General features: G+C 44.4%; 2 protein-coding genes across 7 annotated transcripts; one reads left to right on the top strand and one right to left on the bottom strand.

The window, feature by feature from the left end:
• Window positions 1–1200: 1200 nt before the first annotated feature.
• On the bottom strand, window positions 1201–11975 carry LOC135910659 (serine/arginine-rich splicing factor 1B-like). The gene is made up of 4 exons (XM_065442692.2): window positions 11685–11975; window positions 9346–9509; window positions 6523–6695; window positions 1201–4037 (listed from the first exon to the last, which is right to left on the bottom strand). Exons 1-4 carry the CDS (start codon window positions 11849–11851, stop codon window positions 3870–3872), a joined length of 672 nt encoding a protein of 223 aa, XP_065298764.1. The 5' UTR covers window positions 11852–11975; the 3' UTR covers window positions 1201–3869.
• Window positions 11976–12189: 214 nt separating this feature from the next.
• On the top strand, window positions 12190–24374 carry LOC139046712 (sin3 histone deacetylase corepressor complex component SDS3-like). Of its 6 annotated transcripts, none has more exons than XM_070534365.1 (10): window positions 12190–12503; window positions 12939–13008; window positions 15865–16012; window positions 17036–17210; window positions 19950–20045; window positions 21382–21443; window positions 22184–22217; window positions 22303–22387; window positions 22445–22529; window positions 24176–24374. In XM_070534365.1, exons 1-10 carry the CDS (start codon window positions 12374–12376, stop codon window positions 24272–24274), a joined length of 984 nt encoding a protein of 327 aa, XP_070390466.1. In that variant the 5' UTR covers window positions 12190–12373; the 3' UTR covers window positions 24275–24374. The 6 variants fall into 6 exon arrangements, with proteins under 6 accessions (XP_070390466.1, XP_070390464.1, XP_070390465.1 ...); XM_070534363.1 differs by having other exon boundaries at window positions 19926–20045; XM_070534364.1 differs by having other exon boundaries at window positions 12194–12503; window positions 17036–17192; window positions 19926–20045.
• The last annotated feature ends 1507 nt before the right edge of the window (window positions 24375–25881 follow it).

Genomic DNA, 25881 nt, shown 5'->3' with positions numbered 1-25881 from the left:
GCTGGCAAGTCAACCTGTGTCCGAACATACTCCAAGCGCCTACACAAGGCCTTAGTGCTGCGTTTCACTGCTTCAGTTTATTTTGGTTTGGATGAGGGACACCTGCAGCACGGCGTCTGCCAACACTTTTTTGAGCTCAAGCTCCTTCAATGTGGCGACACGCTTCCTTTCCTGCTCATTCTTTAATGCGTAGGTCCTTTCTGTTCTCGTCATCCTTCCACCGTGTGTTCGCCCAAGGATCATTTGAAGACTCCTTTTAGTTGCACAGTCAACATCCCATTGCAGTGAAAATGGCCAAAAAATGAATTCATGTGTGCACTTATTAGGCATATCATTGCTTGTACTGCGACGGGAGATGGCGAGTGCGAGTAGTCAAGAAATACTGTGTCTTATGAAAATTGCACCTTCCCATGCTTGTTATGCTTCATAGTTTAAGCGATGTATTGCGGCGAAGCTGACTTTCCCGAACAGGCATTATGCAATGCGCCGTGCTTTCAGAGCTCCGAAGTCAATCGTGAGGACAGCAAAAGCGGAGTCGATGCTATTGCTCACAGTGGCGAATTCTTTCAAGGAAAAACACTGCACAGAACGGCAAGAAGCTTAATAGCAAACGTCGAAACAGCTAGGCCGTGTTATCGCGGTGTTGGCTGCGACTGCCAGCGAAACTGCCTGCGAGAGCGCCTGTTCGAGGTGACACGATAATCAAAATGGCGGCAGTGGCGACTTCGACTAATGCCATTTCAGACCCGCGGTCACGGCAAAAAGTCCGGAAAATTTGACTGCAAAGGGTTCTTGCACCCTATATTTCATACGTTCTTATACATAGACTCTATGGGGCACATGGTGGTGCCGCGAAGCCATCCGAATTATCGGGCGTCCGGAAAGTGTCGACTGTACACTGGAAACTGTAGCCCACAACGCAGCATTAAAGACGATCCGTTACCAACTCCTCTTACGCCACCATTATCTAATTTTATCGATAGAAGCAAGATTCCGTATTTCCAGACTTAAATATCCCTGAGAATTACCAGTTTTCCGGGTTGGTACACACCCCAAGAAGACTGTCAGTAGCAACAAAGCTGGTTCCAAAGATATTGGTGGGAAACTTTGTTGCATCTTATTCAGTGAAGCACAACCTCTTGCTTCGCTGTTTAATCGTGTGAACAATGGTACACGTGCATGCAAAGAACAAACCAGGAGTCAAACCAGAGGTCAATTTTAATGCCAACTCAAAATCATGATCTTAACACTGATTACAAGATCTACAAGCTAGCTTGCTCTTCTCTAAGTTGCCACTGTTTTGCCACTTTCAGATGCCGTACTGCCCCCACGTTCATACTCACCTCATCAGACAAGTCCTGAAAAACCATCACCTAAAGCAAGATCTTTGATTGTATAGAAGTTTAATACTACACCTACAATTGATTGCACAATTCTAAGTGAGAGTATACGATCAAAGCTACGTGTGAGCAGTACATTACAGCTACAGATTGACATTTAAAAAAAAAGTACTGCATTGCAAACAGCTGCAGAGAGCCCATCACCCCTCCCAAAGCATCTACTAGCCACAATCGCCCGCCCCGCCATCCAGCCCCAGTTGCGCAACTCTTACGGCACCTGTTTGCATCCTGCCATGTGTGGATCCAATCCTGAATTCCATCCAATCCTATTGATCCAGATTCCACACACGAGTGTAAACAGGTCCTGAACCCCTGCGTGTCAGTCCTCCTCCTCGTCAGGAGTGAGACCTTTGGCAAGAAAACAGGACAGGACGGTTAGCAAAGCAGAGTCGCATGTACGGCTTCCCCCAACCCTTATGATACATTCACAAAAAGTTACACATAAGACGCAAATATGAAGGAAGGCCAAGATACATTTTGTCCCCTTACTCCTTGGGCAGGGGCAATAGGTTTACTACAGCAAGGCATCGCTCACAATTATGACATAGCAAATCACCACAAGACATTTCCCCATGACAGTCACTCAATCTATGTGGGAGACAACCTAATCTAGATAGACCACTCTATGGACCATTAAACACAGCACTTTTTAAATGCAGTGTTACAAAGTGTCTGCAAAAATTTTGAAAACAAGATGCAAATCAAGCGACTCCCCTCAAGATAACAAAACACGCATTTGTCTCCGATGGTGACGTGGTACGAGACTTATTCCACGTCTTGGTAGTAAGACGGCCACAGATAACTCATCTTGAACGGAGTCACCTGTTGTTTGCAAGTCGAGGTGCTTTGCCGGGCTTAAGGCCACCTTTCCCTTTAAGCCATTGGAGAAGGAAAGTGAAGCTGCGTTGACTACCAAAAACAAGGCTGGAACCACCTAGCACCTTTATTAATGAACAGCTGCACCTCGATGTTCATTTCATTTGAAAGGGCATAGAAGAGCCTGTGTTAGACCAGTGTGGAAATGGCGAAAATGTGAGTGAACACGCAAGGTTAGTAGCGAGTACCCACACCAAGGTCATGTGCACTGACATGGTATTGAACCTGCATCCCCGCACAACAGCGGCAAAACAGAAGCGGGAAGGAGAGTAGGGGCCGACGAATTAAAGCCACTAATGCTAACTTAAGCAGCCCTGACCCGGCAAAGCCCCGAGACAAAAAGGGAGCAATCGAGACAGTGGGCGGGCCAGCCCAACGGTGAGCGAGCGACAATGCGGGGTGGTTTGAGGGAGGGGCCTACCCTGAGACGAGGCTCCGAAATCCTGATGACCAATTCCGTCTCCTGTGTGCAGGACGTGTGCCGCTCCTTCCTATGCGCTACGCGGCGTTCTCCTCCTCCCTGTGTGTGCAAGCCACTTCTCCCAGCGCTGTCCTCTTGCGCTCCCCGAACCAGCGCTTGCTCTACAGAAAGCATTTTCTTTTTCCTTTTCTCCCCTTCCTGCCGTGTGCGCCTTCTCGGCGGGGCGACATCACACCTTTCCACATTCCTCCCGCTAAGCTCCTCCGATCCGAATGTGCGTGTCCGCAAACATATCCACTTTAGTGATCCTCAGCGACGTGTGCCATCCTCCCGTTTTGTGGCATCTAGACAGACAAACAGATTGAGAGACAAGAGATGGGCATCGCCGTTCACAAGACAATCTTTTTTTTTGCTCTGACAAAAAACACACAACATCACACACACATACTGAAATGTGCTTTTGCTGCAGCTAGTGACAACTCAAGAGTTGAATGCGTGATGTGCCCACATACAAATGTGGCAGGCTGAGAAGTGCAGATGTATACGTGTGCTGTATGTGCGCTACTTTGGTGATCAAGAAAAACATGAACTGCCAACACAATCTGTACACATCTTGTTACGAAACGGTGGGCCAACAAAAGGTGATGACGATAATGCAAAGAAAAAATGATGAGCCCACGTTACAAAAGCGACACACGATTTTAAGCAGACCTATTTGCATCAAGCACTAAATGGTTTACAAAAAGGAAGCTATGCATGTGCAATGTAGGGGGAAAAAAAATATTCTGAATGATCGAGAATCGGCATGACAGGTTCTGCACTTGCTTTTGCATACCTTACTAGAGTTGGAAGCCAGCCGTTAAAATTAAACCTTTGAAGAATGCCTCTGAGCTGTATTCTGGGGTTGGTAAAAGAAATCTAACAAGGGCCAGCTGATTTTGTTTTTGCCAAGTTTTGACCAACACAATAAGTTCGTAGCTTAAAGTCGTGGCCCAAATTGAAACAAAGCAGCATCACTTCACAGGGAATTCTAAACATCCACCAGAATGCAAGGAACAAAAAAAGTGAAGCTACAATGAAGGTTCACACCAAAGGAGAAAATGGGATTCGAAAGGTTGCCTGTCGAGCGCATAGTGCTGTCCACCGTATTTCACACCATCAAAGTTCCCAGCTCAGTTGGAGTGTGAACAGGACCGAGAACGTGAGGGTGTTCGTGACCCAGAGCGCCGGGCTGGTGAGTACGTGGGAGAACCACGAGAGCGACGTGGAGAGTAGCTGCGGCTTCGGCTGCGCGAACGGCTGCTGTAGTCTTCACGCACTCTGATGTACGACACTTCACCCTGAAAAGAATTAAGGGGCTCTTTAGAAAGGCGCACTAACAGGCTCATATAGCAGCAGAGTACAATCAACTTTGCGTTCTACTCCTATAAAATGCCATCTTGGGACAGTTCTCATTTTTTTCTGGCTTACCTAGATTTAAGCAGCAAGAGTGGCTTTTTTTGCGGGTATTGTAGAAGGGTTATTTACTGAACAGCTCAAATGAAATTTCTGTATTTGTTTACCATCCCTTTAGCAACACTTCTGCTTGTGACACTTAACTACAACATACTTCACTGTAAAAAGTGGAGGCCCACTGGCTGCTGCTGCCCTTTACTTTTTTCATATACCTGGGTCAGGATTTCATGCGTGTGGCAACTCGCACACGAGTAAATTGCACCTGCTTCAAAAAACTAGCGTAAAAACAGGACTATAGGTTGGACCGGAATATAGGGCGATCCCCCAACTAACGAATTCTAAAAATAATAATAAAAAAAATCTTTTTCCATGGCAAAAGTACCGAAAGACACCCTTACCTTTAAACAAATGCGACTCATGCACAATAGTGACGGTATTTATTTAAATGCTGATCGCATCTGCACCCAGCCAATTTTTAACAATATCGCACGACCATCGACCCGCATGCTTGTCAACACCTTATTAACGGCGCTGAGCGGTGAAACAAACGAGATACGCGCATGTGTATATGTGCGCTTACTTTCACTATTTCGCCGCTCCGTGCAGTGATGATAAGGTGCTCACAAACACGCGGGTCGATGGTTGCGCGATACTGTTAAAAATTGGCCGGGTGTACAGTACGCAGAAGGGCACGAAGTGCACAAGCGCTACTCCGAATCAGAGCAACGCGTTTGATTAGAGTGGTCCGAACTAGTCGTATGACGAGTGCTTCTCGCTGCCCAGTCCAGAGGTGCGTGCGATCTCTACCGCTTTCAGACGGATGCATTCGGCTGTCACAGGCAGCGATCTTACACGCAGCTCCCAGACGAACTCCGCAACCTTGTCTTCCAGTTTTGCGGTCCGCCCACGAAATGACGTTTTCTGTTGGTTCGCTGCTTCTGTCTCCGCCAGTACCGAATGCTCTTTTCAGATGCTCCAAATTCGCACTGTGCCGCGAGGTTGCCGTGGGCTTCCGCACACTCAATCGCCTTTTTCTTGAACGCAACGGTGACTTGTCGGCTTCCACTCATTTTGAAACAAAACGTGAAAAAGCAGCCTTTAACCGATATAACTTTGTGACAATGTAAACGCAAATTGGCGGTGCCACAATGTCACCACAACGCGCTGCTGCTGATCGCGATGGCGCTTCTTTACTTTATCCGCCCATTGTTGCAAGACCTGCGTAGCTTTGCCGCCAATGTCCGGTATATAAGACAAGGGTCGACTTTTCACAAGTTTTTAAAAAAGAAGTTCTACCTATATTCCGGTATTTACAGTAACATGCTCACTGCCATGTGCTAGCCACCAACTCTCCAGGCTCCTCTACTTATAATAGCACATGCAACAATTGCATATGAGTGCTCCACTCTTCCAAGTCCTTTTTCCCAAGCATAACGCAATTTTCTTTTTTTTAATCTTACATAATTTTTTATGCCTTTTATGCTTCAGGTTTCAACTTTGTTGCACATCCTCACTTTTTGCTTTTTGTTGTGCATCAGTTTTTGTTACTCATATACAGCATATATTGCTGTTTTCAAGAAGTCAGCATTAATGTATGTTTTATTGAACAAAGCAGTACATATACTGCATTTTTGCATGTTTAACCCATACTAAAAATTTCAAAACTTCAGAGTAAAGTCAGAGCGCAGGTTACACACGAATTTCGCCTTGAGGTGCGACTTCACAGCAGCAAAGCAAGCGCTGCTATGAAGCCGCATCTCAAGGCAGCCTGGTGCATGCCATTCAGAGTTCCGTTACCTTCTATGGAACGCTACCTTCTCCCCATCCCTGCGTGCTTCATGGCTGCCCACTCTCCTCTTTATGGGTTGCCACTTTGCACTTAGTAGTTAGCGAAGTGCATGCGGCAATGGGGATAGTGCACATGGCACTCACAAACTGCGCTCAACGGCCGTTCTTTACAGCACAGTGGATTATCAGCGTCGCAGAAGAGGATACAATACGACGTAGTCGTGCATCCGCAAATGGAGACTGTATTTGCAAAGATGCAAGCGTTGTATGCAGTTACTTTCAAAGGTTATACAGGCCCATTTCTTGCTTGCCAGGTTGTTGTAGATGGGGGTGTTGAACGGTAGTTGGTATTTTATATGGTGCTGCTTTTGGCATTGACACCATTGTTCAGGACATGCACATTGTAATATATTAATTACCAAGAACAATGCCATCCACATTTTTTTAAACTGCCTCCCCCCAATATACCCTATCGTAGAAATAGATGCTGTTGCGACATCAGTCATCAGAACAGATGTACTACAGATGGTGCAACCTAATCCCCCCAAACAAACTTGCTTTTATAACATTGGTTTGTCTCACCTCATGGGATCGAAAGCGAGAGTCATCCAGCTTCTTGACAGCATACTTCATATCCTCGTAGCGGAGGAACTCCACTACACCAGTGCCATCCTTGAACACATCAGCATAGCACACATCGCCTGCCTCTCTCATGTGATCTTTCAGGTCCTGCCAACTGCCACTAGGGGGCAAACCTGTAGCAGAAACACAAACATTAGCATCCTCGCAGGTAGGTCAATGGTTAGAACAGCATTTTATCCAACAGACTGTCTAAGCCTGCTCCCCAATGTAGTGGCACCTTAAATGCCATACACAACCACAATCAAACATCAGTAGTTAAATAAAAAATATATTACTTGCAAGATTTCCTCTTATGTTCTACTTCACACCATGCATCTTTCCAAGCAACTTAGTCTTTCAGTCTTTGTTTAACAAAGTACACATGCAGAACCTGGAGAATTTCTGACAGAAAATAGAGTTGAGCATTTCATGACAGCAAGTGGCTAAATGCACCCACCATTAAGCAGAATCAACAAGATAAAGCATGGGTATGTATGCAAACCAAAGTAAAAAAAATTATGGCCGAGTTTTTTGACGTACGTATACGCTGATCCACCGTGCATGGTTCTTTTGGCGTACATGTACGGTGCTGATCTTATGTTTTGCATGTGCTTGACACCACTGGTAGTTCAGAGGCGCTGCGATTTTTAATGAGTTGCTGCCCAAAGCAATTTGACATTGGGTTTCCACTCACCCAACTCCACTTGTTTAACTTGGGTGAGGCTAAATCATGTGATTGCCCGCTCACTGTTTGCTACCTTCAAGGATACGGATGAGGTGCTACCATTTCTTATGGCTGCTGCTACCACTTTTCAATTTCTTCATCTTCGGTTGTGGGTCATGCACTCCCATACACTGGGGTAGGGCCAGTACAGTGGCTCTTGTCGTGTAAAATCCATTCTTCCATGAAACATGTTTGTAGAACAACAAATTGACAACCATAATTTTTTTTACACATTATCTCTTATTGTATAGTGCATTTTTGTGTATACTGTTGGTGGGAGTAAAGCGTTTGCCAGATCAAATATTGCTTGCAATAAGTTTTTGCTTTACTCACGAGTTTTCAATCTACTACTAGAAACGGCAACAAAAGAACTGACCACAGGGGCACGGTTCCTGTGCAAAAATTCAACCCTCACAGTGTTAAACGTAAGGGCCAGTTTAGCATTACTAGTACAAAGAGCACAACCCAACAACACATTGGGTTGTGCCTTCCCATAAATATGCTACACGCCCCTCACTCCAGTAAGGATCTTGACACACTTTACAAGGAATATTCTGCACGGAAAACAACTTCACTTAAACCTACCCTGATAAATGAGAGTACCAGCAATTGACTCCACAACTTACCGTATTTACTCGCATAATGATCGCACCCCTGAATTTTGTCGTCAAAATTAGAATTTTTCCTTTCCTGTGCAATGATCGCACCCCGAGCTTGCTGCAGCGATATGTCTGCCAAGTGTAGCTAACAATGATCGCGCTTGCCATCTGTCGAATGCTACACAAACAACTCTTCAAGACAAACCAAGCGGTCTACACGCACCAAACACTCTGAAGTAGATGCCCCATTTCATTACTTTCGTCACTTTCTGCACTTAAATGACAAAAAGAGGTACAACCAAACTTGCCTTTATTATGTGTAGGCTTTATAATGGTTGTGGTCAACAACAAAAACAGGTGCCTTTCGATTCTTATCGGCACTCGTGGGCACGCAACAAATCGTGAGCGGCAACGCTAGTAGCCACGTTAACACTGATACGTTAGAAGTTTACCCTATTCATACGCCGACGCTTGTAACACACCCAAGATATTCGCCCACTATTAGCGGAAACGTGCAGTATTAGGAGAGTAGTGAAGACAGATGCCGCAGTTTCCGCAGCACCTGGCCATGTGTTTCTATGTCACTGGAAGCTAAGCGCAGCCATCTGTTTCTGTCCCCTCAAAGTAGACATGGCTACGTTATTGCCGCAAACTTGCCGATATTAACGATATTATTAATTACTGATACAGAAGAAACTGTTTCAATGCATGTAATGTACTCGCAAGAAAATAATCACGTTCGGCTTGCTCCGCCAACCGCCATTTTTGTTTGGTGTCCCACAGCACACACATTGGCAGCAGCCTATTTGTTGACCTGTTGCCAACCCGCAGCAAATGCGGGATGAAAAAAATTTGTTCTCAAGGGAAATTTAACCAGCGTAAAGATCGCACCCTTGAAATTGCATAAATTTTTTGCCAAAAAAGTGTGATCATTTTGCGAGTAAATATGGTGAATAGACAGTGCAGAAGTCAATTTGTGCTCTTTGTGGTGGCGCATGCAAAGATAAGTGCCCGTGCTGCATCTTTGGGGCCTGCCACCTAAGGCGAGTAAAGTGTCTTAGGCAAAGCATGAAAGCCATCTAGCGCAGAGCAGCCTACTGAATTTGCGACCGACGGTCTGTCCTCCCATAATATAAAAACTTCGGTAGGGAATTTTCATGTCTAATGTGGTAGCACCAAGTATTTGTTGCAATCGTAATGTACAGTCAATAGACCTCTGAAGTGCTTTGAGCTGGACAGGCACTAGCCCACCAAGAACTCCAGATGCAAGGTAGCTAACATCTGAGCACACGCAGCTACACTGAAGGAACTGCCTCTTTCTTTGCCTGGCATGCCCAGAAGCAGGTTATTTCAAACCAAGCATTATTGGTAGATGGCACCAACGCTGAGCATGTATGGTGCTCTAAACAACCCTGCTGACATTGCAATTAGTGCACACTGAAACAAACTAGCATAGCCCACCTGAAACAAGAACCCTGTACTGAGACCTCCGGGCAGGGGGTCCCCTACCGCGGCCAGGTCCCATGCTACCCCGTCCGGGGGCCGAGCCCCGGGGGAATTCGACACGCAAGCGGTAGCCATCATAGTCATAGCCATCCCGGGCTTGCACTGCATCCTCTGCATCTCTGTAAAAAGAAGCGAGGCAATGAGCACGATGCACTCGATAAGCTGAAAGTTTGCGACATTGCTTTGAAAGGCCAACCGCAACGACATTTTGGATGAGTAAAAAGCCTCGATTTAGATACCGTAGACAGCAGCCACCATGCTAAATTTTGACCAATAGTCTTCAAAAATAATCATTTTTGATACGAAAAGTGAAAAGTTAATGTCGGGCCTCTGTACCAGACGTCCTGTGTTTGAATCCCGCCGTCTGACAATTTTAATGCTGCTTACTTATAAATTAAACACAGGACTTTGATCAAAATTATGGGTGCATAGTCGCGAAGCTGTTTGAAGCAAGGATGGCATTTTGGCAAATCAATGTATGTACTAACCATCATGTCCATGATGACTGCACTTGCACACGCTGTTTGCGAAAATGACTACACCCCCATTAGTTGGGTGAATTGCCTTGCAGGAAAGCTAGCTTTACAATAATCAAACGGGTCTAATAAAGGTGCACATAAGGTCACTCTACTCTGGAGCTACAACGCTTTGCTGTGAACATTTCACTGCCACGCATGTTGTTATCAGGTTGGACCATACAGCTGCTTGGCTTTGTTACTTTGCAAATGCATAATTTTAAACAATATATTATGGAAATACAACTTCCGACAAAGGTTAGGCAAATCAATTATGCATTATATTCACATGGTAGTTGATCGTTTGTAGCACTTGAGTTCTCTCTGGTAATTTTTGTACAGAACTATAATCCAAGCCAATCGAATGGATCTCAGATACACTGAAGGCCTTAGTCATAGCGCACCCAACACTGGACACAAGAGCAACACAACCCACACATACATGGTGTTCTGTGCCTGACATTACAGTGACACCCGAAAGCCCACTTGGATGTGTAAAACAATGCGTAAAGGTTAAGGGGCTGAACTTTCAGAATTGTATTGATTTTTGCTTTGCCAGATTCAGTAGACATTTAAAAAAATAAATTCTGGGGTTTTACGTGTCAAAACCAATATCTGATTACGAGGCTCTGCAAGCTAGCTCAGAAAATATGCGTGCACTAAATGTGATCCATTCACAATTTTTGGTCTTCACGTATTGCTCCTTGTCTCAGCGTAAGCGGCTTCAAATTTTTGTCACACACCAACCAGAGTCGTGGGGTCATCGTATTACTCCACACAGCATTACGCTATTTCGTTTCGCCTGCCACGTCGCGCCACACCACAAATAAAAACGAAACGCAGCTGCTCAGTGCGACAGCTGCAACGCAGCCAGGTCGCGCCGCTACATGCTAAATGGCGCTCCAGTTCGCGTCCTTTGCAATGCTAGATTGCCCGGATGTTACTTTTCGCTTAAATGCAACAAGCACACCGACCAGCTCTGCCGGAACCTGCAGAGAAGACGCGGTTTTCTTGCGATTAAGCTTGGTGGTAGACTTACGCACTCTTACCCCCGTATTCAGAATTGCATCTTAAATTGAAGCTCACGCTTGACTTAAGTGATGCCTGTCGTGAACGCACCACAAGAAACGCAATGAGCGTCTTGGGCGCGTTCACACCAGGCGTCGTTTAGATCAAATCAAGCAGGGGCTTTAAGTTAAGCTTTCTGAATAGGGGGTTAGTCATCTATTTTGTGTTAACTGGTTTAAATCTCTTAACGCTCACTGAAGCCTGCCTCATTAGGCGCGTTGCGCAACGCTCAAAGAAACGCGTGCGTTATAGCCTCGAAATACTAGGAACGCTCTGCAGTCAACGATGCTAATAATTAAAAAATATACATGCGTCATAATGCTTTTCATTAAAGGGTTCTCTCTCTTATGCGTCATAAAACGGATAAACATAGTCGCCTTTGCACGCCAAACTTTTTTTTTTTGCCAGGCTCGACTGTTTCAAAGTAATTACGCCCACGCCTCTACATGAGATGCAGATTGTGAGAAACACACGCGCCACAGCACGCAATGCACCACGGTAAAATAAGATATCTAGGACAGCTGCACAGCCGCTGAACAAAACAAAAGGGCAAGGGTGGTGCCCGGGCAGGAACAACCTTGAAACAAGCACAATGCGCACAAGCGTTGCACGTATCACTAACAGCTTGAAATTAGTACTACAAACGTCTCAAAGCACAAATACTAGTTGAGAATTACACGAATGCGCCCATACGCTAACGTGGACACTTACCTTGGGTCGTCGAATTCAACAAAAGCGAATGGCGGACCCCTGCGATTCTTCAAGTCGATGAACGTTATCTTGCCGAATTTGTAAAACAAATCCTCAATATCCTTGCTCCTGATGTCAGGGGGCAAATTCCCAACGTAGATCCTGCATTCGTTTCCTCGGAAAGACATGATGACGACGGATTACGAGCGATTGCACAAAACACACACTAAACGCTGTTTGCGAATCCAAGCGATCGAATATTGTCGCCTCCCTCTCGCTTTATCTCGCGGCAAACGAGAACGCGCGAATTTTGTCAAACGCAAACCAAAGGCATTGCGCAAACAAACAAGGAAGTACGTTGGGAACAAATAAACGAAGTATTCACCTACAGCTTGCACTTTGCCGAAATAAAATATTACATTAACTAATGTATGAAGAAGTTAGGTTTTTGGTGGAAATAATTTTACAATACATGCAAAACGCGAAGCGGACGTTAATTACGTCACAATACATTTTGTGTGCCGCAGTTTGTCTCAGCCAATGGGAACATTTGTTGTCGTTCAGTGGTCGAGCTCGGATCTTCGGGAACGGACAGCGCCTCGGGCGAGTTAGCTTGCTTTCTTTTCGTCTTCACCTGCATTTTCGTTCTCTTGTGCGACGGGTTGTTTCTGCCCGCGCAATAACTACAAACCCGGAGGGATCTCGTTGTAATGTACCTGCAGGACTTGGCAAACTTCGCATCCATGCATAAAGAAAGCGGCAACGACGTCGATTGCAACGATGACAACAGCGTCGACTGCGACGACTTTCTGGATCACGACGATAGGGATTCGGATGAAGGTGGGAAAACAGTGACCGTCATGTGCATCTATTTTTCTTCTCATATCAGAACTGTCCGCCCCGAGACTTCAGGGCCGAGCGTAAAAGACCAACACGAAAGTGCTAGCTTGACCAAGCGACGCGTAACTTCAAAACGCATTCCGAACGTGGCTGCATTCCAAGCTGGCAGAAGGCCCGGCTGCAAGCAGCTAGATGTGCAGCGCTGTCCCATCTATCGTCAGCCCGTCCGTCTGTCGAGCGATTTGACGTAAACATTGATCTAATTTTCACTGATGGAACCTCAGACTCTGAGCTGAGAACGCAGTGCGCTCATCGGCGTGCAGTTTAAAACTGTAATGTTCTGGCGCACACATATGCGCTGCCTGTTGCAGGCAGCGCTGCCGCACGCAGTTATTCCGTCTGAATTTTTTTTTTCTTCTCTTTCATCTATCACAGACACTGAAGATGCAAGCGAGACGGACATGGTCAAGCAGCGCGAAGAGGAATGTACCGAGATCAAAGAACAGTGAGTCCGTGTGCACGCCATTTAGCCACAGCGTAACGTGTATTAAGGTTGTGCCGTTTCCCATGTACGCTGCTAATGTTTATTCTGAAGCGCGTTCCTACGATTGCGGGAACGCGTTTCATAGCGTCGTATCGTTGCCGGCTCACGCCGCGCGTGGCGCAGCAGTAGCTGCTGGTCGTAAATTCGGAAATCTTGCGACGTCAGCCAGTGTTTCACCATGGTTTCACGCAGTGAAGAGCCGTTTCCGTAGACGAAAATGAATTTTGAAAGGGAAAATTGGCATCTACCCGACTTGTAGCACTAAGCTACGAAGGAAACCGTTCCCGGTTTCTCAAAAAGAAACCCTCCTCGCTGTTGAAGAAAAATTCGTTTTGGTCTAGTTTTAAAATGATCTTATTCCACCCCTTTTAAGTTCTGTACTCTGCAGGCGTACCGCAAATCTTTTCACAGTTTCTTCTGTTTCTTTCTTTTTTTTTGGAATTGAAGCTAGCAAGTGTTGCAGTTAATGTAAATTACCGTTTGTATGCCCCAGAGAATTTTCTTCATGTTCGTGGGAGGGCCATAAATGTTATATTTTAGATTACCCGCACAGTAGGTATCCCTTGGTTGGTGTGCTTTATCAACAGTTCTTCCTTCAACTTGATTTCTAGGTGTATATGTATTTATGGAGTGCACAGTTTCTTTGTTCTTCATGTTTATTTTTGCAATTGAGTCGTGAAAGGCCATGTTGATGTATCAGATATTGGGGCACTATTTAATTTTCATCACGAAAACCTGCTTTGTGTTTATTGTGCGCTAAGTATTCTGTGTGTGTACTCTTCTCTTTATTGCTGTGCTGTTCTCATGTCAGGTTGCCAGGGAATATTCCTGCAGACAGTCAGGGAAACTAACTATCAGGGAAATTAAAATGTCAGTGTAATAACAGACACCCTGTTTGGAAGCTGTTGAAAACTCTACCACATGCGTCTCACCTTGCATATGACATAATTTGATGGCAAAGTTTATCACCAAACACCAGACCTGCCATTGACAACACTAATGTGACGTCCAGTGGCGTAGCTAGGTCGTCTGGCACCCGGGGCCCATAGGTCTTCTGTCACCCTCCCCCCAGGTGTAGCCGGCGGAAAGAGGGGTGTCTTCAGACGTATATGACACCCCCCCCCCCCCTCCACTGGCCCCTTGCACCCGGGGCCCACGGCCCCCCCTGTTGCTACGCCACTGGTGACGTCATAACACAGAGCAGAATATGTGTAGCGATAAGGCTTGGTATGATGACATTAATCACAAAAAAAAACTTGCACAGTGGTTACAGTTGTGTTAACATAAATGTTTTGAACGTCAGCTGTGGTGTGGGCTAGGCATTTTCACTCCTGATCTTGAGCTCACAGTATCTCTTGGGAATCTAAAAGTTCTGCTTCTTCCATAGAAAATGCCCACACCGCCACCGACTCGCAAAGAGAAATGTGAGGCATGATCATGCTGTGACAAAGCTTCCATGATACTGCATGCACGATTGGTGGGTTCCACCAACTGTGCTGATGATGACGTGGTTATTCCCTTTGAATCCGGCAGCTATAGAGTCTGTAGCCAAGCCAAGTGATTGAAGAAAAAATAAAAATGAAATCATTGCACATAAGAGAGAAAAAGTTAGCGGAAGACACTGCATGAAAGGGAAGACCAGTGCTTGGAGTCACTGCGTCATTCACTCACTCTTGCAGTCCACATCTTTACCGCTGTATCGCCTGCCACCAGAACTGGAGCCAGGCAATACAACATCAGTGTTCAAAGCACCTGATGCACCCACAAAGCCCAGTATCCAAGCAAATGTAGTGCCATCTGTGGCGCTGGGAAAAGGCCTGTCAGCACTGAAGTATTAGATGTTCCGCAGGTCCTGCACTCCGCAGCGTCTGCTGTGGGTGTAGGATCAAAGTAGTGGCGGTAGACCAGCATGCGTAAGGCTCGCACCCGTTCCTTAAAGAGCAGCGCGCTGCCTTTGATGTTATACAGCTGCTGTTCTTTGTCTGTATCGCTTCTTTGGGCACCGTAGAGCTGGAGGGTGGATTTCTTCTCGACAGCTGCCCTGCACTGTGTTGCTGCCACCTCCAGCACATGTTCCTGTAAGGGCCATGGTTTGCTGCCTTCAAGGTCTTCCTGCTACAGGTTCACAAGGAGGTCGAATTTGTGGCGCAGCCAATGCACATGTGCACACCAACGTGTTTGGATGCCTTTAAACTATAGGTAGCGAAACAGTCAGCATACCCGCGTGGAGTTATTCACGCGGAAGGCAACACTATCTGGTGGTGTTGCAGGGAACTGAGCTTTGACGGTGCAAGTCCATTAAGCCCCGACCTTTGCTTCCTTCTGAGTGATCAGATCGATATGGGTAACAATGCCACGGTAACATCCGCGACATACCGATCTGGTAATAGTGCTAATGGTTAAAGGGGCCATGACAGGACGCTGCGAAGGGCATGAAACTGGGGAACGAGCTAAGAAAAGCTACTGCTTTATAGTAAACAGAAGAGCTGTGCTCACTTGTGGCAGCTGAAGCTGTTCCAGAAACGGAGTGAGCCAATTTATTGTGACATCATGCCGCATCGACAACGCAGATATCGTAACTGAAGCTAGTTCATATAAAGAAGTATATAATTGTAATTTATTTAGGGTTCTCTGACATTTACCAGTATAATTTCTTGGGTTTAGAGGGATTAGACCTTGTTTAAAGAGAGGGAACAAATGACACAAATGATGAGTCACAAATGTCGTGTCAGTATACTTCCTTTAATACAATGTCCAGTTCTTGCAGTTTGAAAACTGAACAGACATTTGACATGGTATGGCTTGATTTTCTTTCAGAATGTACAGGGACAAGCTCGCCACTCTGAAGAAGCAGTTGGCACAGCTCAAGGACGACACCCACCCCGAGTACGTCAAGCGGTTGCGCAAGATTGAGCAACTCTACCAAGAGCGGCTTTTCATGAACGAGGTCTTCCAATGTCACGAGGTGTGTTACTGTCTCTTATGGTTGCCAGATAAATTTAAAGGTAGCCTTATTTCCCCTTCCTCACTTCGCTCCTCTTCCATTTCTTCTACTACGTGGAGCGCTGCTGGTGCCCCCGAGGTTCCAAACCTCTTAACAAAACTTGTTGTAGAGCTAGTTGGTTCATGACTTAAAAACCAAAGTTACAGTGCTAAGCAGACAAGTTGAGACACAAACAACATATACAGGTGACATATGTGGTGCCCGTATGTGTTGTTTGTGTCTCATCTCTTCCTTGTCTGCTTAGCACCATAACTTTTGCTTTTAACATGTGCAAAGACAACTAGCTTTTCATTTGAGTTGTACTAAATTTATTATTAATAATCACTTAGAAACTGCATTCTGTGCCGTAAACTATTATTCATGCATATGTTGGCGTAAACCATGCTACGTGAAAAAAACTTTGCAACCTTTTGGGGGCGCTGGTGATCAGTGTGGGCACATGTAAATGCTTCATTATCGCACTAGGCCAATCACGCATGGGCAGTGGTGAAAGCACAGCAGGATGAGGAGGACGGCAGCTAGATGAAAGAATGGCGCTACCTTGAAACTTGTTTATCTAGGGACCTTAGATCTACTACTACTGCGCCTTGTTTCAAGCACCAGCATTTCAGAGCACTTATGCATGTTCGTCCTCTAATGCGCTGAGTACCGGCGACAGCGCACTGTAAATTGTGAGGACGCACCAGACAAGAACGATGGCCAAGTGGCTCATGAGTACCACAACATCCCATCGCAACTTTTCTCAACTTTGGGACTTCTTTCAGAAGCAACCAGTGTTAATTTTTACCAGTGCAAATCAGTGATTGGTGTGCACACATTCTCAAACCAGCTGGAGAGTTTACACAAAGCCCTGCACAGCCAAAACGCACGGTGTTGAAGGATACCACCCTGCACTCTTTGTATCTTGTTATTGTCAGATTCGCTGTTTCCATCTCTTCATAGCTCTTCTTTTTCTTCTCCCATCCTCTAACCCCTCCGTTGTAGATTGAGCGTGTGGAGCGAGAATACATCCATGAGAAAAAAGCAGCTGTCCGGGAGTTTGAAGAGAAAAAGATAGACCTGCGTGAATCGCTCATAATGGAACTGGAAGAGAAACGACGTATGGTGGAATCAGAGAGGAGCACCATTGAGCTCACCGGAGGTAGGCTTGCACCTTGCGGTCAGTGTCCTTGTCACAAAGACAATCTTAATGTCATGTAGACTGTGCCATTGTCATGCAGCCAGAGAGTAATGCAGCCACTTTGGCATGACTTGAAAGACTGTTGCGGAGCATGTTGCACTAAAAAGCCACACCATTGCTGTTAGCATGTAGGCTAATGCCATTTTCATGTGATTGGCTTCTCAGTCTGTGTGCATGCCATAGTTGTTCATTGCCACAGCATGGCGTTCTCATGCACATTTGAGTGATACATGATTTTTAACAGAGATCCTCATTATCGCATGCAGAAATAACAGATACTAAAGCATTAGCATGCATATAACACAGTCAGAGTTGGGTAAAGCATCCCCAAGAGCTATAGAAAAATAAGGTTTGTTATTACTGTGTAGTTTCCTACTCACATTAATTCAAACTTGTAAGGGCCACAGGTTTAGTTTGGCCTATCTGAAATTAACTAAGGCACAGTCTGAAACAAATGTGTGTTATTGCACACACAGATCAATACTCAGGATCATGTTCGAGCAGATATAAGGCCACAGCTGGTGCAGAAACATGTATACAAATGAATTAGTCGCTTTGCAGTGTCCGGGTCATCAGAACTACCGTATTTTCTCGCATAATGATCGCACTTTTTTTGTCAGAAAAATTGACGCAGATTCAGGGGTGCGGTAATTACACAGGTTAAATATCCTACAAAAAGAAATATTTTCTTTTTTTCATCCCACATTTACTGCGGGATGACAATGGGTCAACAAGCAGGAGGCTGCCACTGTCAGCATCTGTCAGTGCGGGGCATGAAAACAAAAATGCCAGCCAGTGGAGCAAGCCGAACGCGCCGAACGTGATTATTTTTCTTCTCGTAAGTACATTAAGCGCATTGAAACAGTTTCTTCCATGTCAGTAATGAATAATATCATTAGTATCGGCAAGTTTGCAACAATAATTATAATGTAGCCATGTCCACTCTGAGGGGACAGAAACAGAGATGGGTGTGCTTAGCTGCCAGTGATATAGAAACACATGGCGGGCATGCTGCAGAAACTGCGGCATTTGTCTTCACTATTATCCTGATGTGGCACGTTTCCGCTAAGGGTGGGCGAATGTCTTAGCTGTGTTACAAGCATCGGCGTATAAATAGAGTACACTTCTAACGTATCAGTAGAAACGTGGCCACTATCGTTGCTGCTCACGATTTGTTGCGTGTCCATGAGTGTAGACGAGAAGGATGGAAAGCGCCCTTTACGTTGTCCTTGTTGACAAAAACCATTATGAAGCCTACAAATAATAAGGCCGAGGCAAGTTTGATTGTAGTATTTTTTTTTTTTTCATGTAAGTGCGGAAAGGGATGAAAGGAATGAAATGGGGCATCTGCTTAGTATGTTGGGTGTGTGCAGACCGCTTGGTATGTCTTCAAGAGTCGTTCACGTAGCATTTGACAGATGGTAAGCATGATCATCATTAGCTAGACTTGGCACACGACACATCACTGCAACAAGTTCAGGGTGCGATCATTACACGGAAAAGGGAAAAAAAAATCAAATTTTGACGACAAAATTCAGGGGTGCGATCATTACGCGAGTGCAATCATTATGCAAGTAAATACGGTAATTTGCAGTGGCAGCTAGCAACACACACAGCAGCATCAGTGTGAAGCATAGGCAGTTTCTGACTGTGAATGGCCCATGAATTTTGTTTTGTAAGACATTTCTGACCATTTAATTTTAAATTTAATGAGGTGGCTTCAGAATACTACATTTGAAACACTGAAAACTATTTTTTTAATATCCGAATAATTTCGCTTTCCGAGTAATCATTATTGTAATCTATTCATACAAATTTGTCTGGCTACAAATGCAGGTGAATCTTCCGCTGTTCAAAATATATATATATATTCTAGCATTGGTTTACCTTTAATAGGAATTGAAGAGAAATCTGATGACCACAAACTTTTAGGTTTAGTTTCCATGGCACAGCCCGTAACTTCATTAAGATGAGTGACAATCTTGTGCTTATTTCACTGCAGTGAAATGACATTGCATGCTTCATTACTTTGCTGAGGGGAAGGAGAACAGGTAAAGGCCATCAGCATGAGACCTGCAATGACTGTTATCAAAATCTAAACGATGAGAGATGTTGGTCTGTTGAGCCATGTTTTGTCATAACAAGTTAGCCTTCGTTGAGGCCATTACAAGCTGGCATCATTTGATCATGACCATACGTTGTTGCCCCTTCTAGCTTTTTGCAGGGAAATTTGTGGAAGAAAAAATGCCAATTTATTTGACTAATTAACAGTGTTACTTGAGTGGATGTATGAAGCAACAGCAGCTGAATGCGTAATACCTGCCAAAAAGACGCATGAGTTGGATTACTGTACGTGCCTACAAACAATAATTGCTGTGCTTTCAGCTCTATACAACTCTATTTATGCATGCCCTTTTAATTGGCGGAAGCTGTGTTTCTAGTTAAAAGAGTTGCTAGTTCAGTGCTTAGGGGAGGGGGGGGGGGGGGGCGTGGAGGCTGTCTGGCATGTTGACCTTATTGGCTTGTGCTTGTTCAAGAAATATGCTGTTCATGTTACCATTTCTTCAAGTGCATGTTCTCAATTTTGTAGTGCATGTGTGTTGGTTTGGTTTCTTTTGAATTTCGAGTTTTTTTTCTGTTTGCTTGCTCGCTTGCCTTTTCTTTGCCAGCTGCACTGAAGTTGTCTCGTTTAAGGTTCCAGCTTGCCGTGGTGTGCAGATTCCATGGAGGTGAAGTCTGTGACAACGAGAAAACTGCGCAGAAGACCAAATGATCCTCTTCCCATGCCCGAAAAGAGGCGAAAGACTTCACCTAATATCTTTTCGATGCTTGTGTTCTGTTCACATTATCCATGCAACTGTGCCAGACATATTCTACAGCATTTCTGAAGCAGCATGAAGAAGCCATTCTGGGATTTACAGTGGTAATGATGACAATGACTGGCATAATGTAATTTGCCATGTGATCTACTTTTATGACAACCATGGCATTTGAGCTACAGGTTTCTGCAGGTTGTCATAGCAGCACACTTACCACTACAATATTGTATTGCAGTAGCCTACATCGCAAACACTAGGTCTTTGCATGTTAAATAATAAAGTTAGTAGCTGTTCTAGCTACCAGCTGTAATATTTGTTACAAAAAAAGAAAGCTTAATTGTAAAATAGAATGGAGAAAAGGAAAGAGAGGATAAAGCATAGGAATGGTGCAGTATTTGAACAGCACCTGTCATGGCACTAAGTGAAGCAGAGGAAAGAACAATCAGAAGTGGTGGTTATGTAGAGTTGCACCAGCTATTGCTATCACCATTTCACACGGTAGATGGAATACACTTGCAGCGTTTACAGCATACCTGTTTAGGGGAGTTTTGCAGTCATGTTGGTGTGGTGAACGCCAACGTGCGTTGGAATCCAGAAATTGCACCTAAAAACATAGTTATGAATGACTACAAAATAAATATTGCTTTTCGTATAGTACCTCAGTCGAATAGACAATTTCTCCATGCATTTGTTTTTAGGCAGTACTAATCTCATTTTTGTTTCTTACATCATGGAGGTCAGCTGGGAAATTTTGTGGCTACGGCAGTGAAAGTTGATGGCGCCATCCTGCAACGCAGCCTGCGTAGAAGCCCTGAAGTGACTGCATGACCAGGGTATCGGCGAGAACACGCAGGCGACATTGGTAATGAATCATCACTAAGAACATCCAGCAAGCAAACCCCTAGTACTTCCAACCAATGGTTTGAGAACTTGCTTGTACAGTTTCAGCGTCTTTGATGTGTCAGTTGCTCAGGTTTAACTTGAAGGAAGCAGTGCTAAAAAAACAGGGCTGTGACAAGAGAAGACAAACACATTGCCTTACAGGCCAGATTGACGTACATCTCCGTGGGATTTTTTTTCTTGCAGAAACATTGAGTGCGTAAATGAATTCTTCAGGAATCTACGCTGGACTAGGACTTCCTTTTTTTTCAACTGCGAGGGGCTTTGTTTCTAAGAAAAAAGTTTCCTTTTAGTGGACAGCAACTTTCATGAGTGTTTGCCATAAGGAGATTCAGTTTTATCAATGTGTTATGGCCAGACACATCCTTGTAGATCATTGTGTGCTAGCTTGAGTGCATTTGCAATGCGCTATTGTGCCTTGACGCCAGCACCCCAGCTAAACTTCCTCTTGGACGATGGTGAAATACTTGACGACCTGAAGATGCTGAACAAGGTATGTGAAATGCCTTTCCACACTGCCCCCTGTGCTTTTCTTGGCTAGCAAAAACATTTTTTTTTATAAAATGGGGAGGGGCATTTCAATATTGTCAAAGCTACGGTGCATTCAGTTCCCTGCTGCTACTAAGATGGCACCATTGCTGCCTCCAGATTGATATGTAGCCCATTACACACGCACACCCATGCATGCATGTCTGATAGTTTCCGGACAAGTTTCTGTCATAAAAAGAACCTTTAACTTCTGAAAATGTCTCGGAGACTTCCTTATTGTGATGCGTCTTTCCGTGCATTCATCGTTGCCGCTCTTAGACTGAGCGTACAAAGTTTCGATGTAGTACCATTTGTAACTCCTAAGGCACTATCCTTGGGCGATCACATTGAGAGAGTACTGTCACTTTCTCGAGATGTTGGGTGATTCAGCACCGCACTGTAAGCATATCATTGATAGCATTCCTGGCACTGTGTCTGGCTTGCTATCGTTACACAGCGCCAGGAGTGCTGTTGACCGTATAAATTGACGCATCCACTACCGAGTTGTCTGAAATCTCGCAAAAGTGATTGTAGCACTAAAGCTTGATTGCATGATTGCCTGTACGCTTCCTTTTTATTCGTAAGCTAGGTTGCTGGAATGTAACATTTTGTAAGTTTCTACCTCTCTTGCAAAATGGTTTGGCAAATAAAAAAATTCCTGGGATCAACTTGTTCACAAATTGCTTCTTTTGGTGCTTTTTTCAGGGGAAGACTCCGTCCCTTAACAAGAGATTGGACTGTGAGTTGTGGAATCGAGCAGTTTTGAGCTGTGCAGTCTTTCAGGACTGTCGTGTCTGAACTTGCTTTGCTGCCTGTTTGTGCAGTTGAAGAATACGGAAATGTGGATCATGGCTCGCATGCAATTGAAGCCCGGATAGAGGATGGCAAGCTGTTCTACGAGCGAAAATGGTAATCATTCGAAGCACAATCAGCAACTTGAAGCTACAGTGCTGTCTATTGTTTTAGTTATCAAAGAGGCCAGTCCGTCTGCGTGGATTCGAAAGACATGGGCCGTTTCTTCGGCGTCATCTCAGCGGTGGGCACATCAGAAGTAAGATGTTGTGCATACTCACTTTTCAGCCTGTCTTATTTGCTTGTCCTGTTTTGTACAGTGTGCTACAGCTGAGAATCACTTTGATTTGCAGTTCAGGACTGCCTGGTATTGTCCTAGATGTTCCATATGTTAACACTCATTCGCTGAAAGTAGTGCGTCCAGCAGTCCTGGGGAGCACAGGGTGACAAATTGAAAAGACTTTAGGTTGTACCATCCTTTCTTTTAAAGTGATACCTCTAAAAGCTATCACATTTAAAGAATGGCCTGTATCCATTATGGGTACTGGCCATTCTTAGACGGCAACAAGAAATTTGCTATGCGTCTCTCACCATACTGCTGTGACGTGGCACTTTTTGTGTCGTGCTTTGCGATTGAACATGTTTTAATGCTGACCGAGGGTACTGCTTCTCAGCAAGGTTGACCTTGGTTTCTGAGGGGCATGTTCATCACCAAAATCTGCAGCGGGTCTATTGTCAAAATGTGCAAGCTATTGCTTACACAGACATCAAACCAAGATTTGTTCTACCAGGACTTTTTCTTAATCAAAAGTTTTATTAACTCAAAGTGGAAAAACTTCTAAATGTTGTCTGGAACAGCATTATTTTATGCATCTTATGTCTTTTGCTGATGTATAACTGTAAATTTCTGCTTACTGCTAATGTTTGTTTTGTACTAGTTACCGATGGGCAGGCCCTAGTCGTGTGAATAACACCTTTTGCTTGCCTTTCTGTGGTTCTTTCTTGTAAACCAATCGAAACACTAAGTTATTATTCTTATATTTTGTAAGATGAGTGAGTAATGACATAAATGTCTAAACTTACCTGCCTAACTTTGCAAACACCTGCATTCATAACACTGATGCATAACCAGTAGTAACAATGAACAAACTAGTAGTACCCATCATTCATACACGGTAAAGTGCTGTATAGCAATTGAAGCCCGTTGAAAAACAAATTGTCCTTTGATTTACTAAGCTTTGTAGTGCTAGTTTCTTGAGCTCTGCTTTCTTCCCTGTGCACCACACTTTTGCTGATGTTGCTATGTGTATTGCGTCACTATACTGTCTGTGTATGCATCTGTCCCTGCTGTGAGCTTATTTGTAGGAGAGTGCATATACTAATGTCACTATTTATAGTGGCTGGTTAAGCACCACAGTGCAGTAAAACATTAATATAGTTGTTGAATTAATCTAAAATGTTTCTGGCCAATGTCAACGTATAAAGAATGTATGCTTATAATGGAAACTGGATATAACGAAGGTATTTTCCTGGTGGATGCAACTTCACTACAAAGAGGTTCGACCAAATTATCATAAGTTGGTAAATACAGCATCCAAATCAAGGCATCAGCACAAATTTCAAACAGCATAAACAGAAAGCTGCTCCCATACAGCATTCAAGGACTGCACTTCTTCCTTGTATAAACCTGTGTTCTAGACACACAAGACAAAGGGTGTATTCCATTGCTTATTAACAGTTTATATAAGCTGTGTTTTTCTGCACTATATTGGCTGCGTGGCTTAGCTTGCTCCAAGTCAAACTGTTTTTATAGTGATACATTTACATTACTCCAAGTATTTTGCTAGCACTAACACTTGCTGTGACACATAACTGAACGTGCACTGCTTCATTTCTCCTGTGCAGTTGTGGGTTAAGAAAACCAGCGACAGCGGCAAAGTCAAGATCCATCTGTCTCAGCTTCTGAAAGGGAAGGTCATCTTGCGGAGGAAGTCTGCGTGCTGACATCACATTTAGGCTCAGGCAGAACTTCATGTACATAGCACATACCTTTACCAAGTCCAATAATATTAAAACTCCAGTGTACATTACCATTTTATGTAAACACTGTGTGGCTGTCATTACTTCTTTTCAAAGAGCAACCTTGATGTCAGCTTCTGCACATTTCCTTGCGACACAGGCTTCTGACACATATGTACAGTATATTTCCTGACGTCGAAAACAAATGTAACGCTCACTAATGCAGTCAGCTGCTGCACCATTGAAAACTTGAGCAACTTCAGTGCCTGCATTATATTACTATACAGGACCTGGCTGCCAAGGGTTGCATGGCCACCGGCAACATGACATTAACGACTTGTCTTGTTAGGTGAAGGTCTGAACTGTAGAAAACAAACGGAATCGGAGCATGCTAAATATTTTACTACAGTAGCGACTCCTACAAATTGGTTACACTTTTGGGGCTCTGGAGGTGTAGGCGTCATGATACTTCGGCTAGTTTCATTAGTGTGGTCGCTTAGCTGTCATACACAAGCGCAGTCAGAATAAATACGCACAGCTCTTAATACAATAGCTTTCTTCAGTGCTTCTCCATACTTTGCAATTTGTATGTTTCTGGCGATATGTACAACCTTGAGGGTGACATCGACAATTCCCTAGGAATGAAATATATAAACAATTAAAATTGTCAGTGGTTGGTTTCGAATTAGGTCCCTGCAGAACAGAAGCCCAGTGCTTTAACCATTTAACCAGTAGGAAACAATTTTAGCTTCCATTGTCGGCGACCTTCAAATGGCCTTGAGCCAAAAGCCAGAGCCGTTAACTGGGCACTCAAACGAGAACATCTGGGCAACCAGTCAAAACTTAAGAAAATGTGGTCCCTGGCCCCCAGCCACTTGTACAGGACCGCGTTACATATGCTATTTACTGCTAAAACAAGTTAAAAAATTATTGCTTCAGAGTTCTTCCTAATGTTTCTTCACAATTAATATCACTCAAGCTGTAACTTTTAGTACTCTGAAGTTTTATTTGTCATTTATAATAGGGTGAGTGTTCAAAAGGCAGATACAGGGTACCATGTCTTGTACACGTGCCTGCGCATAAAGGTTGGGCGGTTCCTGAAATGACTCTCGTGCCACATGAGGTAAGAGTACGAGGTAATACAAGAAAGAGTGCGCACGAGCTAAATACGAGACGCTCGCGGCAATGGAAGCAGAAAATAATTTATATTTACTATCAGTGAAATATGAATGGTATACAGATCTATAATTCAACAGAAAGCAAGAAGTTCATATGTTTCCACTCAGGACCATGATCAATCCTCCCCCCCTCGTGGGTACTTGCCGAAATTTGAAGGAACATTATGAAGACGACGCTGATGAAGACTACGCCCAGCGTAGGACGAGAGCCTAAGATCCGGTCGACAATGGCGCGCATGACGGCACGCATCCACGCTAGTGACGTTGTCTTCAGTAGTGTTAACATACGTTCCATTCTTCCAGCCCAGCTAAACAGTACGACGCCAGAGCAAGAAAGATGGGCGACAGAACAGAGCTCTCCCAGTCCGGCAAAGAGGTCCAAGAGGTCTCTTGACATCGTCGTGGAGTTTACTC

Source organism: Dermacentor albipictus, chromosome 2, assembly GCF_038994185.2.
Source record: "Dermacentor albipictus isolate Rhodes 1998 colony chromosome 2, USDA_Dalb.pri_finalv2, whole genome shotgun sequence".
In the NCBI taxonomy this organism is placed as follows: domain Eukaryota; kingdom Metazoa; phylum Arthropoda; class Arachnida; order Ixodida; family Ixodidae; genus Dermacentor; species Dermacentor albipictus.
Note: the sequence above shows the minus strand (reverse complement) of the source record. Positions and strands in the feature narration are given on the sequence as shown.